This window comes from Dermacentor silvarum, chromosome 4 (genome assembly GCF_013339745.2).
Source record: "Dermacentor silvarum isolate Dsil-2018 chromosome 4, BIME_Dsil_1.4, whole genome shotgun sequence".
Classification (NCBI taxonomy): domain Eukaryota; kingdom Metazoa; phylum Arthropoda; class Arachnida; order Ixodida; family Ixodidae; genus Dermacentor; species Dermacentor silvarum.
In genome coordinates, this window is record NC_051157.2 from 129,771,441 (window position 1) to 129,788,335 (window position 16,895).

General features: G+C 44.3%; 1 protein-coding gene across 1 annotated transcript in view; it reads right to left on the reverse strand.

Moving 5' to 3' along the window:
* Nucleotides 1-16,895, reverse strand: part of LOC119448896 (soluble guanylate cyclase 88E-like) — an 81,448-nt gene that overhangs the window by 51,093 nt on the left and 13,460 nt on the right. The window contains 2 exon segments of the mRNA XM_049666816.1: nt 11,295-11,366; nt 16,332-16,477. Coding sequence (XP_049522773.1) covers nt 11,295-11,366; nt 16,332-16,477 — 218 coding nt within the window.

Here is a 16,895-nt window from a genome sequence, read left to right on the forward strand (position 1 = left end):
GTAATATGAAAGGGTTATCATTCGCATGTAATTTCACTTTAAAGCAATAGGCTCATAATGTTTCATCTATAGACAATGTGCGCTATTGTTCCACAAGGTCCTCGTCACGGTGATAAACATAAAAATAGTTCAATACACGTGGTCGCATTGGCGACCTTATAGGATCACAGATGACGTCTCGCCTTCCGTGCACATGTTTTTTTTTGCGTTTATTAGTTTTACGGTGTTATATTATCTGGTATTTATTGCGCGCTTTCTTAACATACCCCCTCACCTAGCCTTCATGTCGGACAGCATGGTGCACATGATATACAGGGTGTCCCAGCTATCACGCCGCACGATTTAAAAGAAAGAGGAATGGCGCTACGCGAAGCAAACTTAGTGAGTATTGTTTCCAGTACAATGGAGTAGCCGCCAGTATTTATTTCGTTACTGAGACTTAATAAATGATTGTAATTAATTATCTAACTCAAGAAGTACTGTCCTAATTATCAAATTGTCAATGAGAAAGTTGTAGAGCAACATGAAAAACTCCCGATACAGTTTTCCGTTGCTCAATACGTGCTACATAAAAGTGTTTTTCCGAACATGAAAGAAGCCCGCGAATACACGCAGAGTGCCTCGAGCGGCCAGTCGTGCGGCAATTCTGTGTGTATTCGCGGGCTTATTTCACACTCGGAAAAACACATTTATGTAGCAGGTATTGAGCAACAGAAAGCTGTATCGGGAGTTTTTGATGTTTCTCTACAACTTTCTCATTGATACTTTGATAATTAGGACAGTACTTCTCAAGTTAGATAATTAATTACAATGACTTAATTAAATCTCATTAACTAAAAACTTACTGGCGGCTACTCCACTGTACCGGAAACAATATGCACTAGGTTGGCTTCGCGTAACGCCGTTCCTTATCTTTTAAATCGTGCTGCGTGATGGCTGGGACACCCTGTATAAATTATTTATTTGTGTATGCATTTCATGTTAGCTGCGTGATGCTAAAGTGATCGAACAAATATGGGGAGTAATAAATGTTGGGTTTTATTTTAATAAAGAAAAATGAAAGAATTAGGCTTTTACGAAGGCGTTGAGTGTAAATGACAAATGTTCGAACAGCCCCTTGGCCAACAACCCAACCCAACCCAGACATTCATCTCGTTTGCGCAATGTACGCTGTTGTAAACGTGTACACAGTGAGCGAATTTATTGTTTAATGCTCACATTTGAAAAGCTGGCTCACATTATCTGAGCGCACCACTTTTTTAAATGAACATCAATATATTTTCGTGAGCTCTGCAGACGAAAACGGCGTTAATGATGGCCGTTTGTACATTCGAGGTACTTGATATATCCTGTTAGTAAACCCAAATATTTTGCTACGTGCAGACATCTTCATGATCTATTAATTTCGAATCGTTGCCTTCTGCAGCCTAAGCTTGCATCACTGGAAATTCTATCTAAGGCCTTGTTCAAATCTGTGTGACTGGCCTGTATTGCTAAGAGCGTCAAATTTTAGACATTTGCCTCGTTACGTCTTTGCTGATGAATCGCAATGCAGCAACAGTCTCAAGTGTCTAAAAAGACATCCTTGGATCCTCATAACATTTTTCTGATGGATCGTGCTGGCGTCATTGTTGACTATGTCTTAGCTGAAACCCCATCTCACATGACTGCCTTCATGTAGAAAACATTTTTTTTTCAGCAATCACCCATCGTGGAACAGTTTTCTAACGTATCTCGTCTTTTTAAATGTTTATACAAAAATTATCGTGATATCCTTCTTGCCTAGGATTAATGGCCATTTTGCACACATTTTCCAATCTACATGCCGCCATAATTTGTAATTTCGCAGGCGCCTTATACAGGGGACAAATGGTTGGTTCTGCCATTTACTACTTCACTTTGGCCCTCGCTTACAAACTCTGGTGCTCCTTACGTGATATCTGCAGAAAATATTTATACGACACTTTCTTTGGTAGCTTTCTTGGTGCTACGAAAGACAGTTTAGTTTTGACCAGATACATAGAATGCTACGTTCACATCAGGAAGATTGTACGGAGGGGATGAAGCTGGGGATGCAATAATTGCTCGTGCAGAATATCATAAGGTATTACGAAATGCAACTTCGCAATAAATGTTAAAAAATCTAAATGAACGGCTTTAATTATTACAAGTGAAAGTTACAAATAAATTTTAGAGCTACGGTACCGCAGTTTTTTTAACACGGTGATTTGACTTCAGTTATTGTTTTTTTTTTCATTCCCAATGCGTCAATTAAGTTTACTCTAAATGCACAAATCTCCTATTTTTGGTGCCGCCTGTCTGTAGCATTGTTTTTGTAACGTGGGCACCCATATCCTCAACGCCAAACTGGAGCTTCCGAAATCTAATTATATCCCTCTATACTTTTCTGTGCTGTATTCAGAAAAACTAGACACGCTTCCAAGCACTCCAGCCAGCGCTTTTCCATAAGCGCATGTCTAGTAAGGAAGTGAGAACCATAGTATCTGCCGCACTTAGCTATAGCCTACTGAAAACAACCTGCTCAACATAGCATACCGATTCCAAACAGTGTCGCATAGCATGCGCTTTGTTCCCATCTCAGCCTCGTTCATATATATAGACCGCTTCACAGCGGCGAGGACCTATACGTGACCTGATTGCAGAGAAACGGCATTACAGGATCTGAAAAGGAGCGCGTACTTGAGTACATAAGGGAACAGTTGGCCAAAGGCCCTCTTTGAATCGCTTCGCCGGTGGCATTGCTGGGATGTTGGACACACTTGGACGCCAAGCCGAGGACGCTGCAGAATCGGCCTCTCCAGACGGTAGTAGCAGTATGGCGAAGTATTCAGATCACGCTCAATGAGACGAAATTATTCGGATGCAGGACGCAGTAAAAGATGAACGAACAGGAAATGTTCACACAGGAGGAAACCTTCAGTATATAAGGCCTCCACAATAGAGAAGGCGAGTTAGAAACGAAACAGGTCACGCGTTGTTGGCCTGCTTTGTGCCCGCAAGACGTAGGGAGTATGTAAGCTGACAGAATGGGAAGAAATAAGTAGCGATCTCTGGCAGAAACGGGGACATCAGCGATCTACTATTCACAACAAACCTTTTTAAATCTCGGATAGGCTAAGCGTTCCCACGCCAGCTTCATTAATTATTCATACGCAATTACCTCGAAGCTTACTTGCAAGAATGCAAGTAAGATTCCGGCTTCCACCACAGAAATATATTCTAGCCATTGTTATGCGTCAAGCTCGAGTGACACAGCACCAGAAAAATTTCCCCAAAAGAGTTCGGCTAGTAAGCGGAAGGTAAAACACAAAGGTCAATGTGGCACAACTTGACACCCACTGAGAACAATTTTGTGTCTTCTTGTGAAATTTTTATCGCACAAGCGTTTTTTCTTGATGTCTCCAGCAGACTTCCGTTTCACGGAAACTAGGTTATCGCACGACAATGCTCTACACAGGACAGGGCACGCAAAAGGAGTCGGCATATACGCTTAGGCGTCCGTACTACTCCTACAAGTAGTGCGCCAGTCACCGGTTCGATTGTCCACGAAAATGTGCAACGAAACAACAAACGCTGGCTAAATATCCAGATTCTAGAAACATATGGATAATAATTTATGTCTAACGTATCTTGTTGTTTAATAACTCCTGAGGAACGAGAATCTGAGCCTCCCACTCCAAAGCCCAGTTAAGCATTGAAGCGGCCCATTTTCCCATACAACTCGGATACCCCTTCAAAAGACAAACCTGTAGGCTTTGCACAATATATATATATATATATATATATATATATATATATATATATATATATATACATATATGTATGGCTGGTATTGCTGGGATATATATATATATAGTAAATGTCAATTTGGAGTTTACGCTGACCCGGCGAAATGATTTCTGTCATAATGTATATATACATATATATATATATATTGTCAGTGCACAAAAAGAATGTAGTGCGCATCAACAATACAAATAAAATTGGTAGCTTCACCCGCCAGGCTAAGCACCGACAGCGACAGGCTAACAAGGACTACAGTTGCGCTTGAACTCCTCGGAAGGTGTTCTAAATTATACGTGGGTGTGATAAAATGTCTGGCACCCTGATAGTCTCGAAAAACGCCGTGTGGGGCCTGTAATGGCATCGCACAGGTGCGACTGCGTATCACTGCGCTGCTGGAAAAGAGCAGGGCCAGTGAAATCGCATCGATTTCAGATTGTGAGCGCTAACATTGTGGGGAATTTTATTGCGATACCAATTATATTGACGCACCCGGCGCATTTTTGCCGTCGCCGTTGCTGTGATGTTCCGCATAAAGTCCGAGGACGATAACACCGTCGCCGCGCACTGCTTGCTATACGTGCGAGTGAAAGCGTGCTAGGGGAGCCAACAATCGCGGCTGATTCTCGCGCCCGCGAGGGAGGAAAGTGGGGAGGAAGCGCGCCGTCTTCCGACGCGCGCAAGCCATCGGGGGCCGGAGAGGGAGGATAGGCGACGTTCTACTGCGGCAGCAACTGCGTATTGCGCGGCTGCGGGCGCTGGCGCGCGCTATATCTTGAACCCTATCTGAGCTGGGGGCAGGGTCTAGGCAGTGTAGGTGCGCTCTCACCGCTGAGTTTACGTTAAAGCGATGGACAGCACGAAGGTCTCTTTGCTCGCTGCGAGTGTCACAGCGAGTGTCCGCGGTGCAGGGAATGTGATGTGTTGATATTTTCCTGTTCGCGCTGACACCATGCTTGTTACTTTAGTTACTAGGCTAATGTTCGCACGTTTATACGGGTGATAAAACTACTATCCTTACTTCGTATAGCTGTCTACTAATTTGCTATCGCGATCGATGCATCGCCTTTAGGGCGAAACTGAGTCTTCATTTTAATAGTAACCAAAGAATTTAAATCAGAGGCATGCACTCTGACCTAAGTATTTCGTGAATTTTGTATCCTTGCTGCAATTTTCAAACATCTTGAGAAAAATTCAATGAATAAAATAACACCTGGTTTTAGCAACATTAGAGGTTGAATAATATGTCATTGATGTTACATATACGGCATTATTCAACATATTAGGGTGTCTAGCTAACTTTAGCCCCCCCTCACCCCCCCCCCCCCAAACTGAGCAACGAAAATGAATATTTAAGAAAACATGGTGCAAGATAGAAATATAAGACCTACGGTATTCGGTAGTTAGAGGTCTGACAACGAAATAACGTTGGTCTTACGCTTGTTTTTGCGCCGTGTTTTATAAACCTTTTTTTCGCGGAACAACTTCTTTAACGTTATCTGATACACGCGCTAGAGCATATAAAAAACGTGAATGGAACGTCGCAGCGATACCGACGGCGAAAGTAATGCTTGTTCAGACTACGTTCGTAACGCGCGTAAGAGCTCTTTCGGCGTATCGAACGTACGGCTGTAAAAAACGTTACTAGCAGTTAAGCGGACACCTTTGTTGACATTTACTGCTGCGTAAAAACGGCTTTTATGACAGGCCAATCAAATTGGGAGCTGCAGAGTTGACGTCACCAGCGGTCCAATATGACTCCCGTCAACATGCGAGCGCTGGCCTAAATCGAAGAAATTCACGCTCAAAACTCATGTACTCAATCGCCCGAAGACGACGAAGGCCATGCAGAAGGGTTTGGGTGCGGCAAGTATTTCTCGACAGGGCCGTGGAAGGCGACTTTGACAACCTTTTCGTCAAGCTCCGAGTTGGTGGCGCTGCGAAGTTTCATGACTTCATACGCATGTCGCCGCAGCAGTTCGACTTCCTTGGGAACCTAGTGAGACCACTCATCGAGGTTCGCAGCACGCATCTGCGGTCATGGATTTCCTCGGCCGAGTGTATTGCTGACGTTGTTTGTCCCTGTACGTTTTCAGACGCTGGTGAAAAAGCACGGGTCGCTGACGCCCTTCAATTAACAAGTCGTCGCTTGCCAGTGAATCCATTTTGCACAATATTACATTGCACACAAACGCACAGACAATAGACCAGACGTAATCAAAACAGTCTATACCCCCCCCCTCACCCTCAAGGTGCACTGCACAAATTTACATGAACTTGGGGGCAAACAACACAGCCAACAAATCGTGAGCACGGAATGGCGGAATTGCACTTCCCGAGCCCGAAGCTGCCTGCAGACGGAAGGCCGGAAGTCTCGTCACCGATTGTTGAAAACCGAAAGCATATCGGTCAATGGCTGTGTCGTAACGGCAGTAATATCACAGTCCTAAGAGTTGCCGACCCTTTAACACTCTCACCCACGATTTATGCGTGAATTGCGCACGTTGGTACCATTAAGTTCGCAGTCTGAACTAGCCGCATACGCTTGTCGCGCTTCGGCTTACGCATGTTATGAAAAATCGGCGCCTTACATAGCATAAGCCTGGAGTTTCATATTATCGCTATCGCCATGAAATCTGACCAGAAGACACGTATTTTATTCACTCGCCTTGATAAAGGTTCATGCATGTGCAATGAGAAATGTCGCAGTTTCGCCCGAAAGGCGAAGCATCAATTGCGATAGCAAATTAATAGAGAGCTATTCGCAGTAGGGATAGTTTAGTTTTATCGGCTGCATAAACTTGGACACATTCGCTTACTAATTGAATTGACAAGCAGTCAGCGCGCACTAAGCAACGGTGAATAGATCACACTCGACAACCGCAGACAACCACTGTCAAAACGCTGGCAGCAAGCGCAGCCGCCGCAGCGAGCGAAGGTTCGTGCGGTCTATCGCTGCAACGGAAACTGAGCGGCGAATGCACAGTGCATACGAAGGTCAGAGCTGTGTGGACATCGCTTTCAAGATACGGTGCGGGCGACCGCTGCAGCCGGGCAAAGTATACAAGCGCGGTTGTTGGCAGAGTAGAAGCTGCCCCCCCCCCCTCCTTCCTCCCGCGCTGCGTTTCCGCTTTCCTTATTTCGCGTGCGAGACAGAGTCCCTAGTTCCCTTTGCGCCTGGTTTCAAGATACGCATTTCGTGCCGCAGCACAGCGTCGTCCCCACTCCCTCGCTCCCATACTCCCAAGGCCTTTCGCGCGACGGAAGTCGCGTTTGCTCTCCGCCGCGAGTTCGCTCTCCGTGATAGCGCGCGTCCCACGCGCGCTTTCACTCGCACGTACGGCGCGCGACGACGATTTTATCACCCTTGGACTTTATACGAAACCTCACGGCGACGGCGACGACGATGGCGACGCCGACGGCAGAAATCCGCTTGAAGTGTCCATATAATTTCTATCGCAATAAAACATTTCAGGACAGGCACGCGCATGAACAGACAATTGTTACATTGTTCTGGTCCATAAAAGCAAACACATTGTTTATTTACACTTCGTAAAAATCTAGAATTCTAAGCGAATAAATTAAGTTCTGTCCGGAAGGAAATTTCTTAGGGCTATCAACGCATATGTCTGATACACGGGGCATGAGCACAGACTAGGCTTGCGCGAATATCAATTTTTTGTGGGGTAGCGAAATCGAAACGAATAGTAACTGTCTAATGATTTCGAATGGAATTGTTCGAATACTTGTGGGTTTTGCATAATAGCCAGATCTTTACCAACCTAAGAAAAGAGGGTGCCTTACTTCCAAAATAAGGGGGGAATCAGGTACATCTCTGGAATCAGTTAATTTTAAGTGCCGTTATCGGCGTATTGTCATGCCAAATGCAAGGTAAACATTTCCTTCTACTCTAACTGCACAGAACATTTGTCTACAGCCTCCCGTACACCGTTGTCCTTTATTCTACCTAACTTTCACCGCGATGCTGTGAAAAGTGTGACCTTGACTGCGCGACGCTGGCAGTTTATGGTTTGTAGCGCAAATTCAGCTTGATGCTTCCCGTCGACACGCTAGCTTTGCACGTTCTGTTCTGCAACCACTCATGCAAATTTTTAAAATTTATGAGTAAAATTGGGCTGCCCATTCGGGAATGGTTTATACTCAGAAAATACGCGTAACTGCTTGTTTCGCATGCTTAGAAAACTGCAACTTCGAAGCGAATATGGAATGGCATAATAATCGATAAAATATTAGCAAATATTGAATATTCTCACGAGCCTACCATAGACTAAGTATTTTGGTTACAAATAAAAATCACGTTTATCCAAATGGCTTAACTTATCACTCAAGTGGACTCTCTGATTATGATATTGCTGAGGTACGGCGATCGATACCCTTCCCATTCTCGATTTTAAATGGGGTGTATGGAACAATTCAGCAGTTAGAGTGAAGCGTAAGCGAGAAAACAGGCGATGCAGAGCATACAGCATCAGCTGGAAGCCAGGGTGGCTCACACCCGTGCCAAGCACTGGTGATCGAGCTGGCTCAGTGGTTGCACTGCAGGCATCGAATAGACGATTTGACTGGCCTTGTCCTCTGCGCTCTTCTTCTTCATTACATTACGGGCAGTTACTAACGAAGTTGAATCCATATCTCTCGTTCTAAAGCGAAGTTTTCGATGCCTCTTTAGCCCCACTTTTTGTACGCGCCCTTCCTCCGCTAAGGGCACGTGTGCCCGCGCGACCAATTGCGGGCCGCATTTGTTCCCCAACGGCAACTGACTCTTTGAGACACGTAAATGGTTACTAAGCTCCTGTTGATCATTAGGAGTGCATATTTTAGCATACACAATGGTGTCCTATGCATTATGCTTTGTGGCTATTTGTGGCGAAAAACCTGCTCCCATATCGCTAATATAAATGAAAAAAAGTAAAGGGCCTATAACATATCCTTGCGGCATACCCGATCGAACTGATTTATTGGTACTGCAAACAGAATGTAATGAAACAAATTGTTGCCTTTCTGACAAATATGCCTCAATCCATTTTAATAGCTGAGTATTACCTAAGAAACAATACAGCTTCTTAAGCAGCTTTCTGTGGCATAGTCTGTCGAATGCTTTGAGGAAATCGGTAAAGATAATATCTATTTGACCCCTTCCATCAATAGATTGACCGATTTCATGTGTAACCTCCGTGAGAATAGTGACTGTGGAGAGCCCTCGGCAAAAACCATGCTGGTTTTTACCGAAAATGCCGTTTTCTTCCACAAATTTAGTTAGGTGGGTAGTTAAGATATGTTCTAGCGTTTTGCAACCTGTACTTGTCAGAGAGATTGGTCCGTAATTAGTGACATCATGTTTGGAACCCTGTTTGTGAATCGGTACTACCTTAGCCCGCATCCAGTCTCTTGGAACGTCGCCAGATTCTTGAGATTTATTATAGTTATCCGAAAGAAAACATGAGCACCACTTGGCGTATCTCGTTAAAAAAGCGTTGGAAATTTGATCCGGGCCAGGGCATTTTTTCTCATCTAGTTTAAGGAGCAGGTTCGAAATGCCATCTTGTCTAGTAGTTCCTTCAGATATACAGTGCTTAATTGAATGCAGTCTTTGAGGTGTAGAATCATCATCCCACGTGAAAACTGATTAAAAATATTCATTGAAGAGGCAAGCCATTTCAGAGCTGTTCATGATAGACTTATTTTCACTCGTCAGAAATTCAATGCCGGAGTTGGGCCCTGAAATATACCTACAAAATTTTCCCGGAGAGGTTTTAATGAAATTGGTAAGTGTTTCATTCATGTAACAATGTTTCGCTTTAATAGTTTACATTTTAAGTTCCTGTTTATGCTGATAAAACTACTATCCTTACTCCGTATAGCTCTCTACTAATTTGCTATCGCAATTGATGCTTCGCCTTTCGGGTGAAACTGCGACATTTTTTAAGGTGTCCTGATGCTGCAACATCCTATTTTTCATCATTCATTCTTTTACCATAAGAATCTTATGCCCACTTTCAAGACAGAACACTGCAACTGCGAAACTCTGAAGGTCATAGTAGTTAGCCTTTTACTTTTTATAGCATTTCGGGTAACACTGGCTTGCGAAGTCTCCCATCTGAAGGCTCCAATGCATCATATGTGCCCCCAAGATGGGCGATAAGATGGCGTTTTACTGGCAACCGCAAGTTATAGCATATTCGACTGAGCTCCAACGACAATAATGAGGCCACCTTACAGCTATTTAACTTACGCTTTCTCCTAATGAACTTTTATAGCTATCTTGCACAATCTTAAAAACACTTTCAGAGAAGTCTGTAACATCCAGTCGAATACGCAATTTGTTTTTGTGCCAATTTGTGTCAGCATATCTTATGCATCTTGAATGTCCTACGTCAAGCTAATCAGATGCCAAAAAAGAAAACGGAGGAAGACCAATGTCTTCTAAACAAGAGCCATCATTCGCTGATTGCACGCTAGGCGACTCTACACTTCCACGCCACACTAAACAGAGGGGCTTAAACTAGGCGAGGACCATCTAGGCATTTTCAGGCCAAGTTGGTCAACGTGAACCTGGAGCGGCGATTCACGTGCAAGATAACGTGTATCAGCGGCACCACGTGTAATACATAGAGACGTGCGCTTGTTATCGTTAATTCTTACACTCACAGTTTTATCCGAATGACTCTTAGTTGATTATGTTTTTATTTTTCATCAGAGCTCACCTCCTCGCTGATGTGAAAACAGCCGCGTCAGTTTAAAAGAATGGCATTGCGCAAAAGGAAATTTCTTCTGCACTCCCAGCAATTAGTTATGTGCGGTCAACTTTGCCACGTGAGATTCTCCAATGTGGCGCTGGCAGATGGGCAGCAAATGAGCGCACAATATGCTACGCCAACTTATTCACCTGAATTGGCTTTCCACCCGTGTAAACACGTGCATCCCCTTTTGCCTGGTCCACGTAACACCAGTACGTGCTTCGCACTAGGGTCATCGGGAAATGGATCTTTACATCACAGATAAATGCGTGTTGAAATTGGTAGTTGCTTTTCGTGGGGAAAATGAAAAGTGTACTGGATTGAGCGTAGGGTCAAAATTTCCCAACGGCAGCTTCTGGGACAAATTGGGGATTGAGAGCGCTACCTCATGTTTACTTACCCTTAGCAAATGTTACTGTTATAAACTGCGCTAAGCCATCAGTGGACGTCACTGGTGTTAAAGGGCTTTTTACGTGGTACAGCTTTTAAATGAAGGGCGGCAGAAAGGGTGAATATTGCAGAACGTCGGGTCATTGTGATCGCACTTTTTTGCAAACGGGTAAAGTAGCTTTAAAAAAAGCTTCGAGATACGTTGATCAAAGCGAGTATTTAGTCCCAAAAATATCAGGAATAAAACGTATTTTAACCATTCTTATGCTAGTTTAAAGTAGAATCAGGCCGAGCGAGAAAGCTAGGAGTTCTTGCTTCATGATCACTGAAGCAAGTGCCTACCTGAGTGCCCACTCGATGACTTCTTATTAAGGAGTCCAGGACCCTCGCCGATACGTCTATATTGTTTTCCAACTGAGAGAAAGAAGCGCGGTCATGCAAAAAGAAAGAAGGCAAAATAAGCATCACTTCTTGCAAACAAAATTTATGAGCTCCTTGAAGAATCAACAAAATCCAATGGCCATGCAAGTATTAACGAAAGCGAAAAGATAACTCCGCGGAGTGCTTCTTCTTTTTCAAGACACATTCAAACATGCAACGTAGTAAAAAAAATGCGTACACTTCACAAATAATGCATATGTCTTCAAACAAATGGTTTTCCTACAACTCGTTATTGCAAAATGCAACGCCAGGTACGGAAAGTTTCCAGGTAGGCATTGAATTTAAGCTGTATCTTTCAAAGGGGGCTGTATCCAAGTCCGCTTCCCACAGCTGCAACACCCCTCCCCCCCCTCCCCCTCACTCCCGACCACTTAAAAGATGATCCTATACCACTATACCGACGCTGTGGCAAGTCGAAGCTTCCAAATGACCGTCATTTTCTTGTTTTACTCTCTGGTATTTGCATATATGTTTTCGAATTGAATAGTTATGACGTTGCCCTTTGTACCAACGTCAGATATGAATGGCATGTATGTACATTCTACGGAACTCCGATTTGCAGCGTCGCGTTTAGGATCCCTTCCAGAGATATCTGACATGTACTGTCCCACCATGTCACTCTCTCGTGCAAGAATTGGCTTCCTTGACTTGCTACGTCTGCACATGCCCCATGTGCCACGTGCACGTGGCGATCATCAACTGTTTAGGGCGCATTCACGTTTCCGATTTTCATACGATGGCGGCTGCCCTATACGACCGGACGTACCGAAGTATAATCACTTCAATGAAAAGAAAATAAACTTTCACTTTCACTTTCACTTAGAAAATGAGTAGGCCTCACGCTCCTCGTCAGCATGAAAGTGCGCTCCTAATCAGTGTTCGAAAAGAGATTCCTGCAAATCCGTACGCCAGCACCAACCTCACGTCGAACGATCCAGCTCTTGAAATTTTTTGTTGTTATTGCAGTGCTCGAAGAAGTATATTTATCGGCTTTAAACGCAAATCTACTGCTTCATGTTAGCACACCGTGTAAATATATGCGAGAACTGTGCATGAATGCTGAATACAGAACAAGAAAGAGAAACATTTCGATGCACTTCAGCAGGGAGGCCAGGTTGCGAGGTAGCCGTCGGTGAGTCTTTGCCACATTTCTAACGCAATTCACAAAATCTTCTGCAGACTTGAGCAACCATCGGCAAGGTTCAGGCGTTAGCTAGAGCTTGCATTTGGAAACCTTTAAAGCGTTTTTCGTACGGATGCCTTTCGTTACGAATACTTAGACTATCTGCCAAATTATTTCCTTGGAAGCTGTCCGACTTTCCCTTCACCAGTAAATTGGCCTGTATATTCAGCAGCACCCATCGGGCGCCAATAAAATGTTATCTGACATGTTGCCCAAGAAAATATTGTGCATAGAACGGTGTTGTATCTGCCCGTGTGTGATCAGATCGAAGTCGGCGTTCAACGCGTTTCATAAGCACGCTGAAACCCCCGAAGACACCAGGCCTGCAATGCAAATGACTTCTATGTGGCTGCAATACTTTGAGTATCATGGAGGCGTTGTACACGCTCGTTTTCATATTGATTTTTGTCGGTACTGACAAAGTTAAGCTCACACCAACGCATACTTCCATAACCTACGTCCCTATGAAAATATTTCACTTATTTGCTCCGAGTAATTGTAAAAAAATATGTTCTCTTTAGCTGAAAATTCCTGACACTTCGGTTCGCATGAGTGCTTTGCTTTGTAATTTTTAATGTGAGCCACTCTCCATAGATTCGGTCGGCAGTTGGTGACCTAAATTAGGCGAAAAATGTTTCAGCGCTGCATTTATGATCAAACCAGCGCTAGTACGGTGGTCTCACCGCCAAGTGGTACCAGTAGTCACATAATTCGTTAACGTCCCCCAAAATTTATCCATTCTTTGGTAACTGCACATAAATTATTACGCAACAGTAAAGGGTTGCTTGACAGCATCATTTCTGCATTTCTGTGATTTAAATCCGGCATTTTGTGACGAACAGTCGTGCCGTAGCTTTCTCATTTTTTATTTGCTACAAATGCAGGCCTCACTAAAGATCGCTGTCTGCAAGCTAACAAGTACCGTGCACAGAAAAACTGCTCCTCCACCCAATAGCTCGAGCGGGCCTAAGGTCACTGTGGTCACGTACTCCAGCTCTTTAATAATTAATGTACATGCCATCACTGTCGTCCGTCTTTCTACATCAGCACCGGTCGCGAGGCGATACTTCCCCAACTTCCACGTGCCCGATGCGCGCTTGCTTTCTATACCAGCCTCTCGACCATTCGTCGCTACCGGCCAAGCGCGTGCCATCTCATGGCCTAACCGCGCCGTAAAACTGCAACGACGCCGTGATGGTTACCATGCCTTAACGACTCTTCCACGCCGCGTCGTAAACTAAAATGGCTGATTCTTGCTTAGTCCGTTGTGCCAACTCCTTTGCACTCGACGCCGTACTTTATTGGTAGTTTCTTTTTTCGGCCCTCCGGATGAGTGCACTTAGCCGATCAAAGAAGAAAAGGAGCTCGACTAAGCAGGAACAAGAGGTGGTGACCACGGCGATCGTAAAACGGCGCTAACAGCACGACGTTGGTTGTGGCGAGTGCAATGCCGGAGGCTAAATTACTTTGCGCGACTCAAGCAGGAATTTGAGGAACACGACGACGCTGGAATCACCGAGCAAACGAGGCTTGGAGTGCTTCTCAGATACGCTGGCATTCAACACATTAGCTAGAGTAGTAAGAAGGAAAGATGCGCATTAGAGCGCAGACTATTGAAAAGTAGGCTAACTAAAGAGAGTTTTCAATCACAACTTCAGAGGAAGCTGCGTGAGAATAGCACACAGCTTTTGTGTGCTGCAGAAGCTTCTCTGCAGAAGCTTCTCTTTCATTTCAACCGCAATAAAAAGTATTCTTGTATTTGACTGCACGCTGGATTTTAAACGAAGCTGTATAGAGGAGGGCTCAGGATTAGAGGAGGGCTCAGGAACACCAAGATACACCTGGTGCTCTTTACTGTGCAACCAAAGCGTGGTTTACGAATTTTTCTGCATACCGCTTTCATCGGAATGCGTCCACCGTGTTCGGGATTCGAACCCGTGAACTAGCGCTCTGTAACGCGACGAGATAGTCACTGGTCCACCGCAGTGAATATTTCATAAATACAAGCTGACTATATTAGAGTATTCATCATTTCTTCATATAATAGTGGCAATACACCTGCAGGCTGAACGCGGCAAATTGAGACAACAGTTAGCGTGCTTGTACATATCTACAACTGTAAAAAGACTTATTTTAATCGGCGTGTAGCAACCAGCACCGAACTCCGAAGGATTCTGTTGACAAGCTTTATTGACCAGTAATTCAATATGGGATTCGTCGAGCTCTAAAGCAAAAACACCAACTGACCACTCAGTAAAACAACCTACATTTTGTTCAGAGATACTTAAAGGGGCCCTGAACCACATTTTATCTAAGTGTAGAAAGACATTTGAAGTGAAAATACGCTGTTTCAGAAATACTTTGTGGCAAAAAGTACTTCAGTGCGTTCGGCAGAAGCGAAGTTACTGGCACTCAAACACGGCCTCCGCTGTGCTCCCGTTCCTTCTTCAATGCCTTGCACTGCGAAGGCTACGGCGGAGTGTGGCGGGGCTACAACGCTCCGCCTTCGAAATGCCACCGTGGCGCGCAGTTCAAATTATATTTTGGATGTTAACGCAGACGCCATTACTTGCGATTTTGGTGCGTACGACGCGCTAAACCCAAGCCAAACGCGGTTTTCCTCAGCGAGCCGCAGTGCGCTGAACCAGTGGACCCGTGGCGGCACCCCGCGGCGGCCGGGGTGTAACCGACCGCAGTCACCCATAGCAGCCGCGTATGGGAATGCGCTTTATTACGAAATAAAGCACGCAGGGAAGAGTGAGGATCATGGCTTCTGTTGAAACGAGAGCGTTTGAGGGAAATGTGACTGCGAGCTCCGCTTACGAACTTCATGCACCGCTTACCACAGCAAAACTTGGCTCATATGGTCACAGCAGCGTATGCTACCCGCGGGCTATGTTACTTCTCCAAGCCAAAGGGACGGTTGGGCGCCCCTTTAATAAAATACTTTATAATAAAGCAATTTTCGGCTGTGCATGTGCCCTAAACTGGGCTTTGTTGTTCCTTGTACACTTTTCCGTTTAGCTACCACAGAAGATACCGGAAGATTTCTATCTAGATTCATTCTTTGAAGTAGAAAAATGAATGAGGTCAGTGGACTCATTAAGGATTAGTCGGCGCAGTTTGAATAGGTTACGAATATGGCCTCTGAAAAGAAGCTTCCTAACAAGCGTGTCCTGAAAATCAAGCTTCTTCTGTTGCTCGTTTAGAGAGGAGGGGGTTTATTTCATACTTATCTCCAATGTTCCTACGAATGTGCACTCTGGGAAAATCTCCCGCGTGAGAACAATGTGCAAGAATGAAAACGGTGGACACACCCGTCATGTCAGCTTGTTCTACTAAACCTGTTTGCGTGAAGCTTCTCAACTTCACCCATGCAGTGGAACGGATGTTTTGCACACTATATTTACGCAGCGTAGTTAAGCTTTACAAAATTCAGCACGTTTATTTTGTGTTCTTGCTCAAGAAACATTATGAATAAATGACCTGAAACTTCCAATTTCGAAATATAGTGAAGTAGGCCTAACAGGTTGCTTTACCTTTGCAAATTTCAAAGCAGCAGCTTTTGGGTTTTCAACATACAAATAGTATGAAACGTCGCCTTGATATTTCTTAAAGAGATTCATAAGATAGCTTTGAATTGTAGTTATCTGCGCATTTTCATAGACGTCTAGCTCTAACTTTTAAAAATGACTATGTTTAATGATTATTTATGGCACTCATTCTTAAGTCCCTGCCTGCCCAGGCCATCTTACCAGCTTTAATGACGGTGGTTGGTAAGCCATATTGTCAAAGCTGAGCCTCATGATGACGTGTAGTGTGTTGAAAATGGACTCCTCCTTCAGGACATCCACTTGAACTTCGGTATTGTAGAAGTGACGGCCCACTTCCTTGATCTGGCCTGGTTTGGTGGAAGAAAAATGCAAACCACATTGTACGGTACAAGAACACCTTTTTTTTCTCTCGTTGGTTTCTCCTATCTTTACGCACCAACATTTTTTTACGTTAAAAAAGTCACTCGCTCCCACAAAAAACATCAAGAGCTCGACGCCGTTCACATCCTAAGCGACAACTGTTTGTCCCCTTTGTCCTTCACAGAATCACGCGATGTTAATAAGCGCAGCGTAGCCTAACCCCTTCAATGACGGAGTACAAATTTAGATGCGCAACTTGCATTTGCCATGTTTGTCTACTAATACCAAGAAAAACTGATGGTTATTGCGCTGAGGGTAAATTTAACCTCCTGCTTGTCCAATGTGACTAAAGTTCACTTCAGACCGCACACTATTGCAGAGTGCCCGCAATCACTTTACTAGAGA